The 23,875-nt window shown below is 46.9% G+C and overlaps 1 protein-coding gene and 1 long non-coding RNA gene across 2 annotated transcripts; both read right to left on the bottom strand.

Annotated features, from left to right (window-relative positions):
- Positions 1 to 3,537: 3,537 nt before the first annotated feature.
- Positions 3,538 to 22,901, bottom strand: LOC127926031 (transmembrane 9 superfamily member 2-like; the record flags this gene model as incomplete). Its single annotated transcript, XM_052511298.1, is given in 17 exon segments — positions 3,538 to 3,679; positions 3,682 to 3,723; positions 4,672 to 4,783; positions 5,949 to 6,100; positions 6,225 to 6,384; positions 7,909 to 7,951; positions 7,954 to 7,965; positions 8,340 to 8,435; positions 8,438 to 8,458; positions 10,655 to 10,787; positions 12,742 to 12,850; positions 12,932 to 13,011; positions 13,227 to 13,338; positions 14,242 to 14,366; positions 14,538 to 14,667; positions 22,130 to 22,257; positions 22,725 to 22,901. Coding segments are annotated over 17 exon segments (1,759 nt in total), but the record flags the coding sequence as incomplete, so codon positions are not given.
- Positions 11,450 to 12,531, bottom strand: LOC127926029 (uncharacterized). The gene is made up of 3 exons (XR_008123151.1): positions 12,228 to 12,531; positions 12,089 to 12,150; positions 11,450 to 12,028 (listed from the first exon to the last, which is right to left on the bottom strand). It is a non-coding gene; the product is annotated as an uncharacterized LOC127926029 (long non-coding RNA).
- Positions 22,902 to 23,875: the final 974 nt, after the last annotated feature.

Here is a 23,875-nt window from a genome sequence, read left to right as displayed (position 1 = left end):
TGATCATTATAACCAGCCTGACCGCTGTGATCATTATAACCAGCCTGACCGCTGAGATCATTATAACCAGCCTGACCGCTGTGATCATTATAACCAGCCTGACCGCTGTGATCATTATAACCAGCCTGACCGCTGTGATCATTATAACCAGCCTGACCGCTGTGATCATTATAACCAGCCTGACCGCTGCGATCATTATAACCAGCCTGACCGCTGCGATCATTATAACCAGCCTGACCGCTGTGATCATTATAACCAGCCTGGATCATTATAACCAGCCTGACCGCTGCGATCATTATAACCAGTCTGATCATTATAACCAGCCTGACCACTGTGGTCATTATAACCAGCCTGACCGCTGTGATCACATTATAACCAGCCTGACATCAGACCATTATAACCAGCCTGACCACTGCGTGATCATTATAACCAGCCTGACCACTGTGACCATTATAACCAGCCTGACCACTGTGACCATCATAACCAGCCTGACCACTGACCATTATAATCAGCCTGACCACTGACCATCATAACCAGCCTGACCACTGTGATCATTATAACCAGCCTGACCATCATAACCAGCCTGACCACTGTGACCATTATAACCAGCCTGACCACTGACCATTATAACAAGCCTGACCACTGTGATCATTATAACCAGCCTGACCATTATAACCAGCTTGACCATCATAACCAGCCTGACCACTGACCATTATAACCAGCCTGACCATTATAACCAGCCCGACCATCATAACCAGCCTGACCACTGACCATTATAATCAGCCTGACCACTGACCATCATAACCAGCCTGACCACTGTGACCATTATAACCAGCCTGACCACTGACCATTATAACAAGCCTGACCACTGTGATCATTATAACCAGCCTGACCATTATAACCAGCTTGACCATCATAACCAGCCTGACCACTGACCATTATAACCAGCCTGACCACTGACCATTATAATCAGCCTGACCACTATAACCAGCCTGACCACTGTGACCATTATAACCAGCCTGACCACTGTGACCATTATAACCAGCCTGACCACTGTGACCATTATAACCAGCCTGATCATTATAACCAGCCTGACCATTGTGATCATTATAACCAGCCTGACCACTGACCATTATAACCAGCCTGACCACTGTTTGCCATTTTAGACCAAGCCTCCGTCGGCAATGAGGTGCTCTGGCTCTGTGGGGGAACTTCCCCGTCGATCCCGTCTCACAAATGTCAGCTGAATTGAACAGAAGGTCTTGCCTTTATGTGACCTTTAGGTCATCCTGAGCTTAGTGGGCACCACAGCTGGGCCTCTCCTCAGCTTAGTGGGCACCACAGCAGGGCCTCTCCTCAGCTTAGTGGGCACCACAGAGGGCTCTCCTCCAGCAGCTTAGTGGGCACCACAGCAGGGCCTCTCCCTCAGCTTAGTGGGCACCACAGCAGGGCCTCCTCCTCAGCTTAGTGGGCACCACAGCAGGGCCTCCCTCAGCTTAGTGGGCACCACAGCAGGGCCTCTCCTCAGCTTAGTGGGCACCACAGCAGGGCCTCTCCTCAGCTTAGTGGGCACCACAGCAGGGCCTCTCAGCGCCGGTTCAAATGTATCGACCTCACTTGACTGTGTTGTTCAATACTTTACACTGACGACGCTCTTATAGACACAGGAAAACAAAACACTCAAAACAGGAACATTGTTTTATTTTTAAATGGACCATTTCTTGTTTTTCAGATCATAATTACATCAAGTTTCAAACCAGTGAAGGAACCCAGATGCTCGGTCAGACTAATGCAACTAGTATCATTTATGAAGAGAGTATATTTACACTGAAAGGATATAAGAATCAGATCCCCACATAACTGATGGACGATGTCCCAAATGGCACCCTATTCCCTATGTGGTGCACTACTTTAGACCCGAGCCCTTGATCAAGGGTAGTGCACGACATAGGAATAGGGTGACATTTGAACATAGAAGTCAGTGATGCCTCTCACAAAATCCCAAACGGTTGGTTTTGAAAATAAAATGAACTACTGATGAGGCACGTGTCTGAGGCAAAAATAAAATGAATAGACAAAAAAAAATGTAATTGGAATATAAAGTTAAATAACAGACCAGTTGATTAATACTCAAGCATTTATAATACAAAATAAAAACAAACAAACCCCAGAGAAAATGTGTTCATCCCAAATTGCACCCTATTCCCTACATAGTGCAGACTACTTTTGTAGTGCAGACTAGAGTGCCATTTGGGACTCATCCAACTACACTACCAGCCCAGAACATGGATTAGAGGAGGAATTCCATCTCAGTTTATAAGCTTATTACGACCCCAAATCATTCATCAGAATTAAAAAAAAAAAAAAAAAAAGTTATTTACAATCATATTGTCCAATACTATTAATAGTTTGAATGACAACGTAAAATCACCTTAGTGTGCCAACGTGGGGACAGAAACTAACTGTAACCGGGGAGGGGGTGTTAATAGTCACAACCTTCTAGATTTCCTGTTTCCATTTGTCAGAGGTGAATAAGGGATGTTTCATTGATGTGCAGTAGGTTCTGGACCTCCAACAGGTTTTTCCTGCACTCCAGACTGCATTATGTATAGATGTGTGTACACACACACACACACACACACACACACACACACACGGGAAGACTCTGGTGTCTTGCTGCTCTGACATAAATGCGTCTTCCACACAGTAGACAAGGGTTGTGTTCCAAACGGCTCCCTATTTAGACCAGTGGGCCCTGGTCACCGTACGCAGTCAGGGTGTAACGTAACAATAGTGTCCCTCCAGCCCAGGGAGGGTGAGGGGTGAGGTGGGAGGGGGGAGGGGTGGCAGAGTAAACAGGAAAATCCATTGGTTTAGTTTTTGGTTAACAGACTACGCTGTAGATCTTGGTGACGAACCAGAAACAGAAATCCAATCCATGGAGAGAGAGACAAGACATGGTTTAGTTTTGACAGAGAGAGACAAGACATGTTAATTGACTGTACTCAGTCCACAAGACTTCATGTAATTGACAGAGAGAGACAAGACATGTAATTGATCTTGGTGTACAGAACAAGACAGAAACAGAGAGAGAGACAAGAATGTAATTGACAGAGAGAGACAAGACATCGTTCAGAGAGACACAAGACATGATGACAGAGAGAGACAAGACATGTAATTGACAGAAAGAGAGAAACTATGAACATCACACTTTCCCAGGGCCATTTGTCAATCCCACATCCTGCTGTCTAGGAAACTCTCATTGACGACAACAGACGCACACACACACACACCATCCGACTGTGTGTGTGTGTGTGTGAAAATCACACTTTCCCAGGCCAGTCAGAGCTGCACCTCAACCGTGTGTGTGTGTGTGAAAACCCCAGAAAGGCAGCATAATAGTCAGGGTGGGAGGATGCCCAGTCCTATTTGGTCCAGTCCATTAAACTGGACTAATGAGGATAACCTCTGCCCTCTGACCTAGTCCATCCTCATCATGGCAAGCTACAGTATGAAGCCCCGCCCCCAGCTACCTACCTGTGAATAAGAAGAAGATGAGAGCCATGATCATGGTGTAACCAAAGTAGAGGATGGTGCTAGCCAATCCTGTGATCTGGAGCTTGGAGAAGAAGAGAGAACAGTAGTGGATGGCATAGACCAGGAAGTAGACGGCCGTGTTTAGAAACCACTGGTCAGGAAGGAACACCACTGCCAGTGGTAGTCCTGATGGAGAGAGACAGAGAGAACAGTTAGATATCTCTGTGTTTAGAACATCTTTACTAAGACAAGACCACTGGTCAGGAAGGAACACCACTGCCAGTGATAGTCCTGATGGAGAGAGAGAACGTAGCGCGCCCTTAATTCAACTTCCTGTTATTCCTTTCATCCTGTCTCCTCTCCTTCTCAACCGTAGTGGAGAAGGAGGTTCCAGGTCCCTTGTTTGGGAACTTATCTTTTAAAGAGAGAAGCTGTTAGGAATCAAAGAAAGAGGATTTGAGAAACAGTCCCTTCATCCTCGTCATTAAGGGCACTATTGCCATTGGTCACATGACCCGACCAGGGAATACTCAGATCGTCATAACTCAGCACAGAGGAGGAAGTAGCAGAGTAGGATGGTGTGTGTGTGTGTGTGTGTGGTGTGTGGTGTCTTACCTCAGCACAGAGGAGGAAGTAGCAGAGTAGGATGGTTGTGTGTGTGTGGTCTTACCTCAGCACAGAGGTGGAAGTAGCAGGTGTAGGATGGTGTGTGTGGTGTGTGGTGTCTGGAAGTACCTCAGCACAGAGGAGGAAGTAGCAGAGTAGGATGGTGTGTGTGTGTGGTGTCTTACCTCAGCACAGAGGTGGAAGTAGCAGAGTAGGATGGTGTGTGTGTGTGTGTGTGTGTCTTACCTCAGCACAGAGGTGGAAGTAGCAGAGTAGGATGGTGTGTGTGTGTGGTGTCTTACCTCAGCACAGAGGTGGAAGTAGCAGAGTAGGATGGTGTGTGTGTGTGTGTGTGGTGTCTTACCTCAGCACAGAGGTGGAAGTAGCAGAGTAGGATGGTGTGTGTGTGTGTGTGGTGTCTTACCTCAGCACAGAGGTGGAAGTAGCAGAGTAGGATGGTGTGTGTGGTGTCTTACCTCAGCACAGAGGTGGAAGTAGCAGAGTAGGATGGTGTGTGTGGTGTCTTACCTCAGCACAGAGGTGGAAGTAGCAGAGTAGGATGGTGGCCTCAGAGCAGGTGATTACCAGGATGATGAACACCAGAAACAGGAAACCAAACATGTAGTACATCTGGTGAGACCTGGTGTGAGACAACCATACATCATAAAGATAACCCACTGCTCTAGCATCTGGTGAGACAACCATACATCATAAAGATAACCCACTGCTCTAGCATCTGGTGAGACAACCATACATCATAAAGATAACCCACTGCTCTAGCATCTGGTGAGACAACCATACATCATAAAGATAACCCACTGCTCTAGCATCTGGTGAGACACAACCATACATCATAAAGATAACCCACTGCTCTAGCATCTGGTGAGACACAACCATACATCATAAAGATAACCCACTGCTCTAGCATCTGGTGAGACAACCATACATCCTAAAGATGACCCACTGCTCTAGCATCTGGTGAGACACAACCATACATCCTAAAGATAACCCACTGCTCTAGCATCTGGTGAGACAACCATACATCATAAAGATAACCCACTGCTCTAGCATCTGGTGAGACACAACCATACATCATAAAGATAACCCACTGCTCTAGCATCTGGTGAGACACAACCATACATCATAAAGATAACCCACTGCTCTAGCATCTGGTGAGACAACCATACATCATAAAAATAACCCACTGCTCTAGCATCTGGTGAGACACAACCATACATCATAAAGATAACCCACTGCTCTAGCATCTGGTGAGACAACCATACATCCTAAAGATGACCCACTGCTCTAGCATCTGGTGAGACACAACCATACATCATAAAGATAACCCACTGCTCTAGCATCTGGTGAGACACAACCATACATCACAAAGATAACCCACTGCTCTAGCATCTGGTGAGACACAACCATACATCACAAAGATAACCCACTGCTCTAGCATCTGGTGAGACACAACCATACATTACAAAGATAACCCACTGCTCTAGCATCTGGTGAGACACAACCATACATCCTAAAGATAACCCACTGCTCTAGCATCTGGTGAGACACAACCATACATTACAAAGATAACCCTTTAAAACATGCTGTCCTCTGCTTCACACCAACCACTAGTCAACCTACAGAGTCGTAGTCAGTTACTCACTCAACCCCGTTCACACTTCTCCAAACCTCACCCGTTCACCTTTCACCTCACTGACTGGTTCTGCCTTCGCGACAAGCTGCTCGTGTAGCAGTCCCAAAACAGAGCAGCAGCGTCTGCAGGGTAGCTGAACTGAGAGACTCACCAGATGCTGTTGAGGATGAAGAAGAGCTGGATGAAGATACAGCCGAACGGGAGGATCCCCCCCATGACGATCCCTGGGAGAGATCTGGTGTAGAACGACTGCTCCGGGATCTGACGAGGGATCTGATTGGTCCGCACAGGGTGCTCAATCCCCTGAAATGCACCAATCACACGACAGAAGGGAGGAGTATGAAAGGCATGATATGCACACAGACTTGTGTGTGTGTGACAGTGTATGTTTGAATGTATTCACATATTGACGTGTGTTTGTACTCACGGTCTTCTTGAAGCCGAAGTAGGCCCCTATGAAGGTGAGGGGGACAGAGATGCAGAACCACAGAGCCAAGATGGCCACCAGGGTGCCAAAGGGCATGGCTGCAGAGGAGCCCTCTCCCCACAGGATCAGATTCATCACAAAGAAATCAGCAAACACAACCCTGAACACAGAGACAGAACTATCAACCCTGAACACAGAGACAGAAGTCAACTATCAACCCTGAACACAGAGACAGAAGTCAACTATCAACCCTGAACACAGAGACAGAAGTCAACTATCAACCCTGAACACAGAGACAGAAATCAACTATCAACCCTGAACACAGAGACAGAAGTCAACTATCAACCCTGAACACAGACGAACTATCAACCCAGAACACAGAGACAGAAGTCAACTATCAACCCTGAACACAGAGACAGAAGTCAACTATCAACCCTGAACACAGAGACAGAAATCAACTATCAACCCTGAACACAGAGACAGAAGTCAACTATCAACCCTGAACACAGAGACAGAAGTCAACTATCAACCCTGAACACAGAGACAGAAGTCAACTATCAACCCTGAACACAGAGACAGAAGTCAACTATCAACCCTGAACACAGAGACAGAACTATCAACCCTGAACACAGAGACAGAACTATCAACCCAGAACACAGAGACAGAAGTCAACTATCAACCCTGAACACAGAGACAGAACTATCAACCCTGAACACAGAGACAGAACTATCAACCCTGAACACAGAGACAGAACTATCAACCCTGAACACAGAACTATCAACCCTGAACACAGAACTATCAACCCTGAACACAGAGACAGAACTATCAACCCTGAACACAGAACTATCAACCCTGAACACAGAGACAGAAGTCAACTAACAACCCTGAACACAGAGACAGAAGTCAACTATCAACCCTGAACACAGAGACAGAACTATCAACCCTGAACACAGAGACAGAAGTCAACTATCAACCCTGAACACAGAGACAGAACTATCAACCCTGAACACAGAGACAGAACTATCAACCCTGAACACAGAGACAGAACTATCAACCCTGAACACAGAGACAGAACTATCAACCCTGAACACAGAACTATCAACCCTGAACACAGAGACAGAACTATCAACCCTGAACACAGAACTATCAACCCTGAACACAGAGACAGAACTATCAACCCTAACACAGAGACAGAACTATCAACCCTGAACACAGAGACAGAACTATCAACCCTGAACACAGAGACAGAACTATCAACCCTGAACACAGAGACAGAACTATCAACCCTGAACACAGAGACAGAAGTCAACTAACAACCCTGAACACAGAGACAGAAGTCAACTATCAACCTTGAACACAGAGACAGAAGTCAGATCAACCCTGAACACAGAGACAGAACTATCAACCCTGAACACAGAGACAGAACTATCAACCCTGAACACAGAGACAGAACTATCAACCCTGAACACAGAGACAGAACTATCAACCCTGAACACAGAGACAGAACTATCAACCCTGAACACAGAGACAGAACTATCAACCCTGAACACAGAGACAGAAGTCAACTAACAACCCTGAACACAGAGACAGAACTATCAACCTTGAACACAGAGACAGAAGTCAACTATCAATCCTGAACACAAACTAACGTCTATCTCCTCAACCAATGAAAAGTCAGACTCACCCAGGACACAGGAAGCAGGTCAGCAGGACGTTAGTCTTCCATTCTCCCCACCAAAGGCTGTGACATCACAGAGAGAAAGAATGCAGACGTGAAGAGAAACAGTCAGCAACTCTTGGAAGACAAACAGACGTTTCTTGGAAATTCAAACTTCTTTCTTTACTTCCAAGGTGTTGAGGCATATAGCCTTTAGCAGGGAGGCAGGATTCAGGCCATAGAGCATGTGTTGCGAGGGAGGGTTGGGTTGGGATGGGGGGACCCTACTGCTACAGGCCTCTACAGAACACTGCACCAGTAATTGACACAGAGACCCCAGCTGACACTGATTGGACCTAACGAGCTACCCTCCAGCACAGTTGGGTCGTGACTGGTCGACTTTTCAGGGTCAAGTTGGGGTCGTGACCCTTTCCCCCTCGGCCCAAATGTTCACTTACACTTGTAGAAGCGGGCAGCCACGTAGCCGGCTGGTGTGCCCAGTAGGACCCAGAGCACCACGGCACACGTCATCAGGGCACCGCGGTTCGCGGGGACAGGAAGCCCAGGCAGGCAAAGACTGGACAAGGGGAGCACAATGGATATGGATTCAAAAATAAAAAACACACCATTGGTTTTGACTGAACTGTGTGCTATTATTGTTGGTCCTTTTCTGCTACTGAATAATTAAATAACTAAGATCACTGTCAGTGACTACGTTAAATAACTGTCAGTGACTACATTAAATAACTAAAATAACTGTCAGTGAATACATTAAATAACTAAGATGACCGTCAGTGACTACATTAAATAACTAAGATGACTGTCAGTGACTACATTAAATAATTAAGATGACTGTCAGTGACTACGTTAAATAACTAAGATGACCGTCAGTGACTACATTAAATAACTAAGATGACTGTCAGTGAATACATTAAATAACTAAGATGACTGTCAGTGACTATATTAAATAACTGTCAGTGAATACATTAAATAACTAAGATGACTGTCAGTGAATACATTAAATAACTAAGATGACTGTCAGTGAATACATTAAATAACTAAGATGACTGTCAGTGACTACATTAAATAACTAAGACGACTGTCAGTGACTACATTAAATAACTGTCAGTGAATACATTAAATAACTAAGATGACTGTCAGTGACTACATTAAATAACTAAGATGACTGTCAGTGACTACATTAAATAACTAAGATGACTGTCAGTGACTACATTAAATAACCAAGATGACTGTCAGTGACTACATTAAATAACCAAGATGACTGTCAGTGACTACATTAAATAACCAAGATGACTGTCAGTGACTACATTAAATAACTAAGATGACCATCAGTGACTACATTAAATAACTGTCAGTGACTACATTAAATAACTAAGATGACTGTCAGTGACTACATTAAATAACTAAGATGACTGTCAGTGACTACATTAAATAACCAAGATGACTGTCAGTGACTACATTAAATAACTGTCAGTGAACACATTAAATAACTAAGATGACTGTCAGTCACTACATTAAATAACTAAGATGACTGTCAGTGACTACATTAAATAACTGTCAGTGACTACATTAAATAACTAAGATGACTGTCAGTGACTACATTAAATAACTAAGATGACTGTCAGTGACTACATTAAATAACTGTCAGTGACTACATTAAATAACCAAGATGACTGTCAGTGAATACATTAAATAACTAAGATGACTGTCAGTGACTGCATTAAATAACTAAGATGACTGTCAGTGAATACATTAAATAACCAAGATGACTGTCAGTGACTGCATTAAATAACTAAGATGACTGTCAGTGACTACATTAAATAACTAAGATGACTGTCAGTGACTACATTAAATAACTAAGATGACTGTCAGTGACTACATTAAATAACTAGATGACTGTCAGTGAATACATTAAATAACTAGATGACTGTCAGTGACTACATTAAATAACTAGATGACTGTCAGTGACTACATTAAATAACTAAGATGACTGTCAGTGAATACATTAAATAACCAAGATGACTGTCAGTGACTACATTAAATAACTAGATGACTGTCAGTGACTACATTAAATAACTAGATGACTGTCAGTGAATACATTAAATAACTAGATGACTGTCAGTGACTACATTAAATAACTAGATGACTGTCAGTGACTACATTAAATAACTAAGATGACTGTCAGTGACTACATTAAATAACTAGATGACTGTCAGTGACTACATTAAATAACTAGATGACTGTCAGTGACTACATTAAATAACTAGATGACTGTCAGTGACTACATTAAATAACTAGATGACTGTCAGTGAATACATTAAATAACTAGATGACTGTCAGTGACTACATTAAATAACTAGATGACTGTCAGTGACTACATTAAATAACCAAGATGACTGTCAGTGAATACATTAAATAACCAAGATGACTGTCAGTGACTACATTAAATAACTAGATGACTGTCAGTGAATACATTAAATAACCAAGATGACTGTCAGTGAATACATTAAATAACCAAGATGACTGTCAGTGACTACATTAAATAACCAAGATGACTGTCAGTGACTGCATTAAATAAGTGAAACACTAGTCCTAATCTCAGAGTAGAAGTAACTAAGTACTTCCTCTATACTATACGTTACCTTGCTAATTTGTTTTTGGGTAATGACAAATAAATGGTCTGGACAAGTGTAGAAGGTTTGTTTTATATTCCGGTAGACAGAAACACAGAGCTGTAGATTGTAGAACTCACAGAGAGTGACGAACATCATGATGAAGATCTGAGTTCCTGATCCCAGAAAGACAGAGAGGAGCATGCCTTTCCTGGGAGGCCGGAAGACGTCTCCATGGACCAGCTTCCAGCCAAACTCCTCCTGGGCATCTTCCTGACCCGACCAGCAGAGAGAGAGGAGGGGAAGACCTTCACTTAGTTTCACTTTCAACTGGATTTATCCTATATAACATCTTCATCACCACATCTCTCACTATAAAAAGACCATCACAAAACAGCAAGAATGTTCAGGCCAAATGAGGAGAGGACAGGAGGGTGTGAGGGGGAACCCAGCAGGATATAACAGGGGAGAAGATGAGGGAGTGGGGTCTCTCCTGTCAATTAGCGGTGATAGACTTCAGAGGGTTGGAACACGAGCAGGCTGGTCGCCGCGGTGACGCTACCTGTCAGTCTGATCGCTAGGGGAGGGGCTGAAGGGAGTCTGATCGCTAGGGGAGGGGCTGAAGGAGTCTGATCGCTAGGGGAGGGGCTGAGGGGACAGAGCTGCTGAAATAATGACTGATCTCGGAGACAGATAGAGACTACAATACTGGTAGGGGAGGGGGTCGGGGGGTGAGAGGTGCTGGTGGGGGGTGGGGGTAATATAGATACATGTCACCCCTAGTGACCCCACAAGCCTTCCTAGAGAACATCTGCTGTCAGTTTTCCTGGAGATGGAGAGATGAGAGATGGTAGATGGAGAGTACACAAGGTCTCACACCCGAGGTCTTAACCAAAGCCTCCACCAGCTGGCTGGAGCCAATCAGAGCTTGGAGCCAGTTGTTGGGGTTTTGTGTGTATGTACCGAACCAGGAGACCAGACCACCGCCCTGTCACTCCTCATCAGGGACATGTCTGTGTGTTTGTATCTGTACCAGACCAGTAGACCAGACCACCGCCCTGTCACTCCTCATCAGGGACATGTCTGTGTGTTTGTGTCTGTACCAGACCAGTAGACCAGACCACCGCCCTGTCACTCCTCATCAGGGACATGTCTGTGTGTTTGTGTCTGTACCAGACCAGTAGACCAGACCACCGCCCTGTCACTCCTCATCAGGGACATGTCTGTGTGTTTGTGTCTGTACCAGACCAGTAGACCAGACCACCGCCCTGTCACTCCTCATCAGGGACATGTCTGTGTATTTGTGTCTGTACCAGACCAGTAGACCAGACCACCGCCCTGTCACTCCTCATCAGGGACATGTCGGTGTGCACTAGATAACCCTTGCCAGTGTCACACAGACACAGCCCTCATATGTGACACATCCCACAAACCAACATGGCGGACTGGGACCTGAAGGGAAACCAACATGGTGGACTGGGACCTGAAGGGAAACCAACATGGTGGACTGGGACCTGAAGGAAACCAACATGGTGGACTGGGACCTGAAGGAAACCAACATGGTGGACTGGGACCTGAAGGGAAACCAACATGGTGGACTGGGACCTGAAGGGAAACCAACATGGTGGACTGGGACCTGAAGGAAACCAACATGGTGGATTGGGACCGTGGGACCTGAAGGGAAACCAACATGGTGGATTGGGACCGTGGGACCTGAAGGGAAACCAACATGGTGGACTGGGACCTGAAGGGAAACCAACATGGTGGACTGGGACCTGAAGGGAAACCAACATGGTGGACTGGGACCTGAAGGGAAACCAACATGGCGGACTGGGACCTGAAGGGAAACCAACATGGCGGACTGGGACCTGAAGGGAAACCAACATGGCGGACTGGGACCTGAAGGGAAACCAACATGGCGGACTGGGACCTGAAGGGAAACCAACATGGCGGACTGGGACCTGAAGGGAAACCAACATGGCGGACTGGGACCTGAAGGGAAACCAACATGGCGGACTGGGACCTGAAGGAAACCAACATGGCGGACTGGGACCTGAAGGGAAACCAACATGGTGGACTGGGACCTGAAGGGAAACCAACATGGTGGACTGGGACCTGAAGGGAAACCAACATGGTGGACTGGGACCTGAAGGAAACCAACATGGTGGACTGGGACCTGAAGGGAAACCAATCAGCTGGATTACTGTGGAGGATTTACCAGACTCACCACAGAGTCCATCTGGTTGTATCTGGCAATGTCCTTATGTAGAGTCCTCAGCATGATCATAGCCACCATACCAGACAGGAAGAGAACGATCACCAGAGAGTTCATGATGCTGGGGGACAAGACAATACACACACAGTTACAGATAGAAGGGGTGTGTGTGTGTGTGTGTGTGTGTGAGAGAGAAACTCACCTGAACCACTGAATGTTGGTGTGGGGCATGGACTCCAGAATGTAGTCCCAACGTGATGCCCATCTGATGTGCGTGTCCTCCTAGATACAACACCAGCATATATATTACACCCACTGACCAGAGCACATGACTAACCTCTCCTGAGACCTGACCACTCGCATTAGCTCCCCAAGCATATGTCTAGGCTTTAGCTCAGTGGGCTAGCCGGCGTTACAGCACGTAGGAAACCAGAGACTGAACCTAGTCAGTCACACAGACAGAGGAATTTCAAAGGTCGTGGGGTTTAGAAACATACCACAAACTGGACAGAGTAGGTATAGCCGATCTTCAGCTCTCCACTGAACTTGTTGTTCAGGTACATGGGCCCTCCTGCACAGTCGGGGGCCTCCACTTTGGTGTGTTTATAGCTTTGGAGGAGAGGAGGAAGAGAGGAGAGAGGAGGAAGAAGAGAGAGGAGGATGAAGAGGGGAGAGAGGATGAAGAGGGGAGAGAGGATGAAGAAGAGGAGAGAGGAGGAAGAGAGGATGAAGAGGGGAGAGGAAGAAGAGGAGAGAGGAGGAAGAGAGGAGGAAGAAGAGGAGAGAGGAGGAAGAGAGGATGAAGAGGGGAGGAAGAAGAGGAGAAAGAGGAGAGAGGAGGAAGAAGAGGAGAGAGGAGGAAGAAGAGGAGAGAGGATGAAGAGAGGAAGAAGAGGAGAGAGGAGGAAGAAGAGGGAGGAAGAAGAGGGGAGGAAGAAGAGGGGAGGAAGAAGAGGGGAGGAAGAAGAGGGGAGGAAGAAGAGGGGAGGAAGAAGAGGGGAGGAAGAAGAGGGGAGGAAGAAGAGGGGAGGAAGAAGAGAGGAGGAAGAAGAGAGAGGAGGAAGAAGAGGAGGAGAGAGGAGGAAGAGAGGAGGAAGAAGAGGGGAGGAAGAAGAGGAGAAAGAGGAGAGAGGAGGAAGAGGAGAGAGGAGGAAGAAGAGGAAAAGGAGGTGGGAAGGAGGAGAGAGGAAGAAGAGAGGAGAGAGGAGGAAGAGAGGAGAGGAAGAGGGAGAGAGGAGGAAGAGAGAGGAGGAAGAAGAGGAAAAGGAGGTGGGAAGGAGGAGAGAATAAATCACAATAAATAAATACTTGATGTCAATTAAAGAGAGACATCGTTACTTGGAGTAGAAACACACATTATCTAAGAATGAACATTTCATGGAGACTAGAGAAATAAATAATTCATTGTTAAGAAGTAGAAAACCCCAAGGGGTGAATTCTAACTTCACATCAATGAATGACTAAGTGACAGTGAGGACTGTCCCCTAAGTGAGCGACCGTTTGACCTCCTACCTCTTGGGCTCCATCTTGGCAGCGACCAGTCTAGCCCCAGCAGCCTCGTTCTCCACCACATGATAGTGGATGGTGATGTCAACATGGTTGAAGACGTAGAATGTGTCTTTGTCCTTAAAGTCAGACTGGAACGAGGAAAACGCTTAAGTTATGCGCTTTATAAACGTGTTATAAGCAAATATAAGCCTTTATAATGTCTTATATGTTCTGTCTATCTAGCAAAACGTTTAACTGACGAAGAAAAATGGCCCGACTCAGAGGCCTAACCTCCACACACAGGATATGAATGGACTCACGTTGACAACACAAGCGTCTTTGGGTCGTCCCGCCTCAGTGACGTAGCAGCCAATGGGAAACCCTGGGTTACAGAACTTCTGTCCGTCCTCCACGTCATAACACCAGGTCACCGGCATGTTGTCCACTATCCTACAGGAGACAGACAGGGATACAGCATGTTGTCCACTATCCTACAGGAGACAGACAGGGATACAGCATGTTGTCCACTATCCTACAGGAGACAGACAGGGATACAGCATGTTGTCCACTATCCTACAGGAGACAGACAGGGATACAGCATGTTGTCCACTATCCTACAGGAGACAGACAGGGATACAGCATGTTGTCCACTATCCTACAGGAGACAGACAGGGATACAGCATGTTGTCCACTATCCTACAGGAGACAGACAGGGATACAGCATGTTGTCCACTATCCTACAGGAGACAGACAGGGATACAGCATGTTGTCCACTATCCTACAGGAGACAGACAGGGATACAGCATGTTGTCCACTATCCTACAGGAGACAGACAGGGATACAGCATGTTGTCCACTATCCTACAGGAGACAGACAGGGATACAGCATGTTGTCCACTATCCTACAGGAGACAGACAGGGATACAGCATGTTGTCCACTATCCTACAGGAGACAGACAGGGATACAGCATGTTGTCCACTATCCTACAGGAGACAGACAGGGATACAGCATGTTGTCCACTATCCTACAGGAGACAGACAGGGATACAGCATGTTGTCCACTATCCTACAGGAGACAGCATGTTGTCCACTATCCTACAGGAGACAGACAGGGATACAGCATGTTGTCCACTATCCTACAGCAGACAGACAGGGAGACAGCATGTTGTCCACTATCCTACAGGAGACAGACAGGGATACAGCATGTTGTCCACTATCCTACAGGAGACAGACAGGGATACAGCATGTTGTCCACTATCCTACAGGAGACAGACAGGGATACAGCATGTTGTCCACTATCCTACAGGAGACAGACAGGGATACAGCATGTTGTCCACTACCCTACAGGAAGACAGGGATACAGCATGTTGTCCACTATCCTACAGGAGACAGACAGGGATACAGCATGTTGTCCACTATCCTACAGGAGACAGACAGGGAGACAGCATGTTGTCCACTATCCTACAGGAGACAGACAGGGAGACAGCATGTTGTCCACTATCCTACAGGAGACAGACAGGGATACAGCATGTTGTCCACTATCCTACAGGAGACAGACAGGGATACAGCATGTTGTCCACTATCCTACAGGAGACAGACAGGGATACAGCATGTTGTCCACTATCCTACAGGAGACAGACAGGGATACAGCATGTTGTCCACTATCCTACAGGAGACAGACAGGGATACAGCATGTTGTCCACTATCCTACAGGAGACAGACAGGGATACAGCATGTTGTCCACTATCCTACAGGAGACAGACAGGGATACAGCATGTTGTCCACTATCCTACAGGAGACAGCATGTTGTCCACTATCCTACAGGAGACAGCATGTTGTCCACTATCCTACAGGAGACAGCATGTTGTCCACTATCCTACAGGAGACAGCATGTTGTCCACTATCCTACAGGAGACAGCATGTTGTCCACTATCCTACAGGAGACAGACAGGGATACAGCATGTTGTCCACTATCCTACAGGAGACAGACAGGGATACAGCATGTTGTCCACTATCCTACAGGAGACAGCATGTTGTCCACTATCTTACAGGAGACAGACAGGGATACAGCATGTTGTCCACTATCCTACAGGAGACAGACTGGGATACAGCATGTTGTCCACTATCCTACAGGAGACAGCCAGGGATACAGCATGTTGTCCACTATCCTACAGGAGACAGCATGTTGTCCACTATCCTACAGGAGACAGACAGGGATACAGCTGGTTGTCCACTACCCTACAGGAGACAGCATGTTGTCCACTATCCTACAGGAGACAGACAGGGATACAGCATGTTGTCCACTATCCTACAGGAGACAGACAGGGATACAGCTGGTTGTCCACTATCCTACAGGAGACAGCATGTTGTCCACTATCCTACAGGAGACAGACAGGGATACAGCTGGTTGTCCACTACCCTACAGGAGACAGCATGTTGTCCACTATCCTACAGGAGACAGACAGGGATACAGCATGTTGTCCACTATCCTACAGGAGACAGACAGGGATACAGCATGTTGTCCACTATCCTACAGGAGACAGACAGGGATACAGCATGTTGTCCACTATCCTACAGGAGACAGACAGGGATACAGCTGGTTGTCCACTATCCTACAGGAGACAGCATGTTGTCCACTATCCTACAGGAGACAGACAGGGATACAGCTGGTTGTCCACTACCCTACAGGAGACAGCATGTTGTCCACTATCCTACAGGAGACAGACAGGGATACAGCATGTTGTCCACTATCCTACAGGAGACAGACAGGGATACAGCATGTTGTCCACTATCCTACAGGAGACAGACAGGGATACAGCATGTTGTCCACTATCCTACAGGAGACAGACAGGGATACAGCTGGTTGTCCACTACCCTACAGGAGACAGACAGCATGTTGTCCACTATCCTACAGGAGACAGACAGGGATACAGCATGTTGTCCACTATCCTACAGGAGACAGACAGGGATACAGCATGTTGTCCACTACCCTACAGGAAGACAGGGATACAGCATGTTGTCCACTATCCTACAGGAGACAGACAGGGATACAGCATGTTGTCCACTATCCTACAGGAGACAGACAGGGAGACAGCATGTTGTCCACTATCCTACAGGAGACAGACAGGGATACAGCATGTTGTCCACTATCCTACAGGAGACAGACAGGGATACAGCATGTTGTCCACTATCCTACAGGAGACAGCATGTTGTCCACTATCTTACAGGAGACAGACAGGGATACAGCATGTTGTCCACTATCCTACAGGAGACAGACAGGGATACAGCATGTTGTCCACTATCCTACAGGAGACAGACAGGGAGACAGCATGTTGTCCACTATCCTACAGGAGACAGACAGGGATACAGCATGTTGTCCACTATCCTACAGGAGACAGACAGGGATACAGCATGTTGTCCACTATCCTACAGGAGACAGACAGGGATACAGCATGTTGTCCACTATCCTACAGGAGACAGACAGGGATACAGCATGTTGTCCACTATCCTACAGGAGACAGACAGGGATACAGCATGTTGTCCACTATCCTACAGGAGACAGACAGGGATACAGCATGTTGTCCACTATCCTACAGGAGACAGACAGGGATACAGCATGTTGTCCACTATCCTACAGGAGACAGACAGGGATACAGCATGTTGTCCACTATCCTACAGGAGACAGACAGGGATACAGCATGTTGTCCACTATCCTACAGGAGACAGACAGGGATACAGCATGTTGTCCACTATCCTACAGGAGACAGACAGGGATACAGCATGTTGTCCACTATCCTACAGGAGACAGACAGGGATACAGCATGTTGTCCACTATCCTACAGGAGACAGACAGGGATACAGCATGTTGTCCACTATCCTACAGGAGACAGACAGGGATACAGCATGTTGTCCACTATCCTACAGGAGACAGACAGGGATACAGCATGTTGTCCACTATCCTACAGGAGACAGACAGGGATACAGCATGTTGTCCACTATCCTACAGGAGACAGACAGGGATACAGCATGTTGTCCACTATCCTACAGGAGACAGACAGGGATACAGCATGTTGTCCACTATCCTACAGGAGACAGACAGGGATACAGCATGTTGTCCACTATCCTACAGGAGACAGCATGTTGTCCACTATCCTACAGGAGACAGCATGTTGTCCACTATCCTACAGGAGACAGCATGTTGTCCACTATCCTACAGGAGACAGACAGGGATACAGCATGTTGTCCACTATCCTACAGGAGACAGACAGGGATACAGCATGTTGTCCACTATCCTACAGGAGACAGCATGTTGTCCACTATCTTACAGGAGACAGACAGGGATACAGCATGTTGTCCACTATCCTACAGGAGACAGACTGGGATACAGCATGTTGTCCACTATCCTACAGGAGACAGCCAGGGATACAGCATGTTGTCCACTATCCTACAGGAGACAGCATGTTGTCCACTATCCTACAGGAGACAGACAGGGATACAGCTGGTTGTCCACTACCCTACAGGAGACAGCATGTTGTCCACTATCCTACAGGAGACAGACAGGGATACAGCATGTTGTCCACTATCCTACAGGAGACAGACAGGGATACAGCATGTTGTCCACTATCCTACAGGAGACAGACAGGGATACAGCATGTTGTCCACTATCCTACAGGAGACAGACAGGGATACAGCTGGTTGTCCACTACCCTACAGGAGACAGACAGCATGTTGTCCACTATCCTACAGGAGACAGACAGGGATACAGCATGTTGTCCACTATCCTACAGGAGACAGACAGGGATACAGCATGTTGTCCACTACCCTACAGGAAGACAGGGATACAGCATGTTGTCCACTATCCTACAGGAGACAGACAGGGATACAGCATGTTGTCCACTATCCTACAGGAGACAGACAGGGAGACAGCATGTTGTCCACTATCCTACAGGAGACAGACAGGGATACAGCATGTTGTCCACTATCCTACAGGAGACAGACAGGGATACAGCATGTTGTCCACTATCCTACAGGAGACAGCATGTTGTCCACTATCTTACAGGAGACAGACAGGGATACAGCATGTTGTCCACTATCCTACAGGAGACAGACAGGGATACAGCATGTTGTCCACTATCCTACAGGAGACAGACAGGGAGACAGCATGTTGTCCACTATCCTACAGGAGACAGACAGGGATACAGCATGTTGTCCACTATCCTACAGGAGACAGACAGGGATACAGCATGTTGTCCACTATCCTACAGGAGACAGACAGGGATACAGCATGTTGTCCACTATCCTACAGGAGACAGACAGGGATACAGCATGTTGTCCACTATCCTACAGGAGACAGACAGGGATACAGCATGTTGTCCACTATCCTACAGGAGACAGACAGGGATACAGCATGTTGTCCACTATCCTACAGGAGACAGACAGGGATACAGCATGTTGTCCACTATCCTACAGGAGACAGACAGGGATACAGCATGTTGTCCACTATCCTACAGGAGACAGACAGGGATACAGCATGTTGTCCACTATCCTACAGGAGACAGACAGGGATACAGCATGTTGTCCACTATCCTACAGGAGACAGACAGGGATACAGCATGTTGTCCACTATCCTACAGGAGACAGACAGGGATACAGCATGTTGTCCACTATCCTACAGGAGACAGACAGGGATACAGCATGTTGTCCACTATCCTACAGGAGACAGACAGGGATACAGCATGTTGTCCACTATCCTACAGGAGACAGACAGGGATACAGCATGTTGTCCACTATCCTACAGGAGACAGACAGGGATACAGCATGTTGTCCACTATCCTACAGGAGACAGACAGGGATACAGCATGTTGTCCACTATCCTACAGGAGACAGACAGGGATACAGCATGTTGTCCACTATCCTACAGGAGACAGCATGTTGTCCACTATCCTACAGGAGACAGCATGTTGTCCACTATCCTACAGGAGACAGCATGTTGTCCACTATCCTACAGGAGACAGCATGTTGTCCACTATCCTACAGGAGACAGACAGGGATACAGCATGTTGTCCACTATCCTACAGGAGACAGACAGGGATACAGCATGTTGTCCACTATCCTACAGGAGACAGCATGTTGTCCACTATCTTACAGGAGACAGACAGGGATACAGCATGTTGTCCACTATCCTACAGGAGACAGACTGGGATACAGCATGTTGTCCACTATCCTACAGGAGACAGCCAGGGATACAGCATGTTGTCCACTATCCTACAGGAGACAGCATGTTGTCCACTATCCTACAGGAGACAGACAGGGATACAGCTGGTTGTCCACTACCCTACAGGAGACAGCATGTTGTCCACTATCCTACAGGAGACAGACAGGGATACAGCATGTTGTCCACTATCCTACAGGAGACAGACAGGGATACAGCATGTTGTCCACTATCCTACAGGAGACAGACAGGGATACAGCATGTTGTCCACTATCCTACAGGAGACAGACAGGGATACAGCATGTTGTCCACTATCCTACAGGAGACAGACAGGGATACAGCATGTTGTCCACTATCCTACAGGAGACAGACAGGGATACAGCATGTTGTCCACTATCCTACAGGAGACAGACAGGGATACAGCATGTTGTCCACTATCCTACAGGAGACAGACAGGGATACAGCATGTTGTCCACTATCCTACAGGAGACAGACAGGGATACAGCATGTTGTCCACTATCCTACAGGAGACAGACAGGGATACAGCATGTTGTCCACTATCCTACAGGAGACAGACAGGGATACAGCATGTTGTCCACTATCCTACAGGAGACAGTGTGCGGTTGAGACTGTGGTCCAATCCCAAATCGACCCCTAAACACGTGTGGAGATCTGATTGGATTTGAGAGGTGTGAGCTATATGGTAATAACTCCACCCTGTCCTCTGATAGGCTAGGAGGAAGTTTCACCATACATCTGATACCAGCGCTCGGCAACAAGAGTCGTTTTTGGGGCACCAAAGTTAGTATTTGTTTTGTTGGATTTTAGATTTGGGTCAAAAAAAGACCAGTAAAATCACCAGGAATTCAGCCCAAATGTATTTTTATATAAATATTTAATCGTATCAATGTGACCATGGTATAAAAAGGTTATTTTCAAATGCAATCTCTTTTTGGGCTTAGTTATGTTCAATTTGCAGTGCACAAATGATTATCATGATGATGTTCTGACCCACCCTCCCATCCGCTCTGACAACATTCAGTCAGAGGTGTAATCTAGTCGCCTACCCCTGGTCAATGCCAATCACATCCTCTCAGATCTCCACAACTGCCTAATGTTCAGGGATCTACTTGGGATTGGGTCAGTGGTGTCTATGGGGTCAGAGGACAATACAAGCCAAGCTCGACACCTATTGGCCACATGAGTCAGTGCAGGTGTCTGAAGTCTGGGTTGAATCCCAGCTTGTGAACTCTACTACTTCCTGTATGGGAAATGTGTGAGAATGGATCTCTAACCAGTTTGACTATCTAACCAGCGGTGCTGGTAGTTAGCGGTATGACTGACTAACCAGCGGTGCTGGTAGTTAGCGGTATGACTAACCAGCGGTGCTGGTAGTTAGCGGTATGACTATCTAACCAGTATGACTAGCTAACCAGTATGACTATCTAACCAGCGGTGCTGGTAGTTAGCAGTATGACTATCTTACCAGCGGTGCTGGTAGTTAGCAGTATGACTATCTTACCAGCGGTGCTGGTAGTTAGCAGTATGACTATCTTACCAGCGGTGCTGGTAGTTAGCAGTATGACTATCTTACCAGCGGTGCTGGTAGTTAGCAGTATGACTATCTTACCAGCGGTGCTGGTAGTTAGCAGTATGACTATCTTACCAGCGGTGCTGGTAGTTAGCAGTATGAATATCTTACCAGTGGTGCTGGTAGTTGAGCAACATGCCTTTCTTCAGGAAGTCCAGGTGGGCTTTGTCCTCTGGCTTGTTGGTGTTGTAGGATTTAGTACACACCGGCTTACAATCCACCTTCTTCTTGAACTCAAACTTCAACACACAGACATACAATGATTTACTCAACTTCCTGCTGAGAGTTAGACCAGTAGAATATGAATCAGCAGTTTTCTCTTGTTATGTCAGTCAGTGATGGTCAGCTAATTAGCCCATGTTAACTAACATATTTCAGATAGCTTACCGCAGAACAAATGTAGCAATTTAAACTTGTTATCCGGGGTTGGTATAGATGTGGCTACTCAGACACGTGAGCAACTGCGACCCCCTCATGATGAGTTTAAATCTTTGTGGCCCCCACCCCCATCAGAGTTGCCCCTCCCTGATTTAGCATGTAGGTACAGGGTGTACACACCAGAGTGAAGGGGGTCGGTCATTCGGAGTGAGGTATGAAGGTGCAGAATATTGTAATGAGATTAGAAATGTAATACCAACAGGATATTAAAGTGTGTGTGTGTGTGTGTGTGTGTGTGTGTGTGTGTGTGTGTGTGTACATCACCCACCTTGTAGGGAGAGGGCTCAATTCTCTCGCCAAACAAAACCTGACCCAAATTCTCAGACGGGCGCTTCTCGGAGTCGATAGCGCAGAAATCAAACCTGAAGAATACGAGGAGAGAAAAGACAGTTGACAGACGTTCTGTTTCAGCAACACCAAGCCAGCCCATAACAAGATGAACATGCCCTGAGAGTTTCCCACAACACCAAGCCAGCCCATAACAAGATGAACATGCCCTGAGAGTTCCCCACAACACCAAGCCAGCCCATAACAAGATGAACATGCCCTGAGAGTTCCCCACAACACCAAGCCAGCCTATAACAAGATGAACATGCCCTGAGAGTCCCCACAACACCAAGCCAGCCCATAACAAGATGAACATGCCCTGAGAGTTCCCCACAACACCAAGCCAGCCCATAACAAGATGAACATGCCCTGAGAGTTCCCCACAACACCAAGCCAGCCCATAACAAGATGAACATGCCCTGAGAGTTCCCCACAACACCAAGCCAGCCAATAACAAGATGAACATGCCCTGAGAGTTCCCCACAACACCAAGCCAGCCCATAACAAGATGAACATGCCCTGAGAGTTCCCCACAACACCAAGCCAGCCCATAACAAGATGAACATGCCCTGAGAGTTCCCACAACACCAAGCCAGCCCATAACAAGATGAACATGCCCTGAGAGTTCCCCACAACACCAAGCCAGCCCATAACAAGATGAACATGCCCTGAGAGTTCCCACAACACCAAGCCAGCCCATAACAAGATGAACATGCCCTGAGAGTCCCCACAACACCAAGCCAGCCCATAACAAGATGAACATGCCCTGAGAGTTCCCCACAACACCAAGCCAGCCCATAACAAGATGAACATGCCCTGAGAGTTCCCACAACACCAAGCCAGCCCATAACAAGATGAACATGCCCTGAGAGTCCCCACAACACCAAGCCAGCCCATAACAAGATGAACATGCCCTGAGAGTTCCCCACAACACCAAGCCAGCCCATAACAAGATGAACATGCCCTGAGAGTTCCCCACAACACCAAGCCAGCCCATAACAAGATGAACATGCCCTGAGAGTTCCCCACAACACCAAGCCAGCCCATAACAAGATGAACATGCACTGAGAGTTCCCACAACACCAAGCCAGC

This window comes from Oncorhynchus keta, unplaced genomic scaffold, assembly GCF_023373465.1.
Source record: "Oncorhynchus keta strain PuntledgeMale-10-30-2019 unplaced genomic scaffold, Oket_V2 Un_contig_6633_pilon_pilon, whole genome shotgun sequence".
Classification (NCBI taxonomy): Eukaryota; Metazoa; Chordata; class Actinopteri; order Salmoniformes; family Salmonidae; genus Oncorhynchus; species Oncorhynchus keta.
This window is presented reverse-complemented; position numbering and strand designations above follow the sequence as displayed.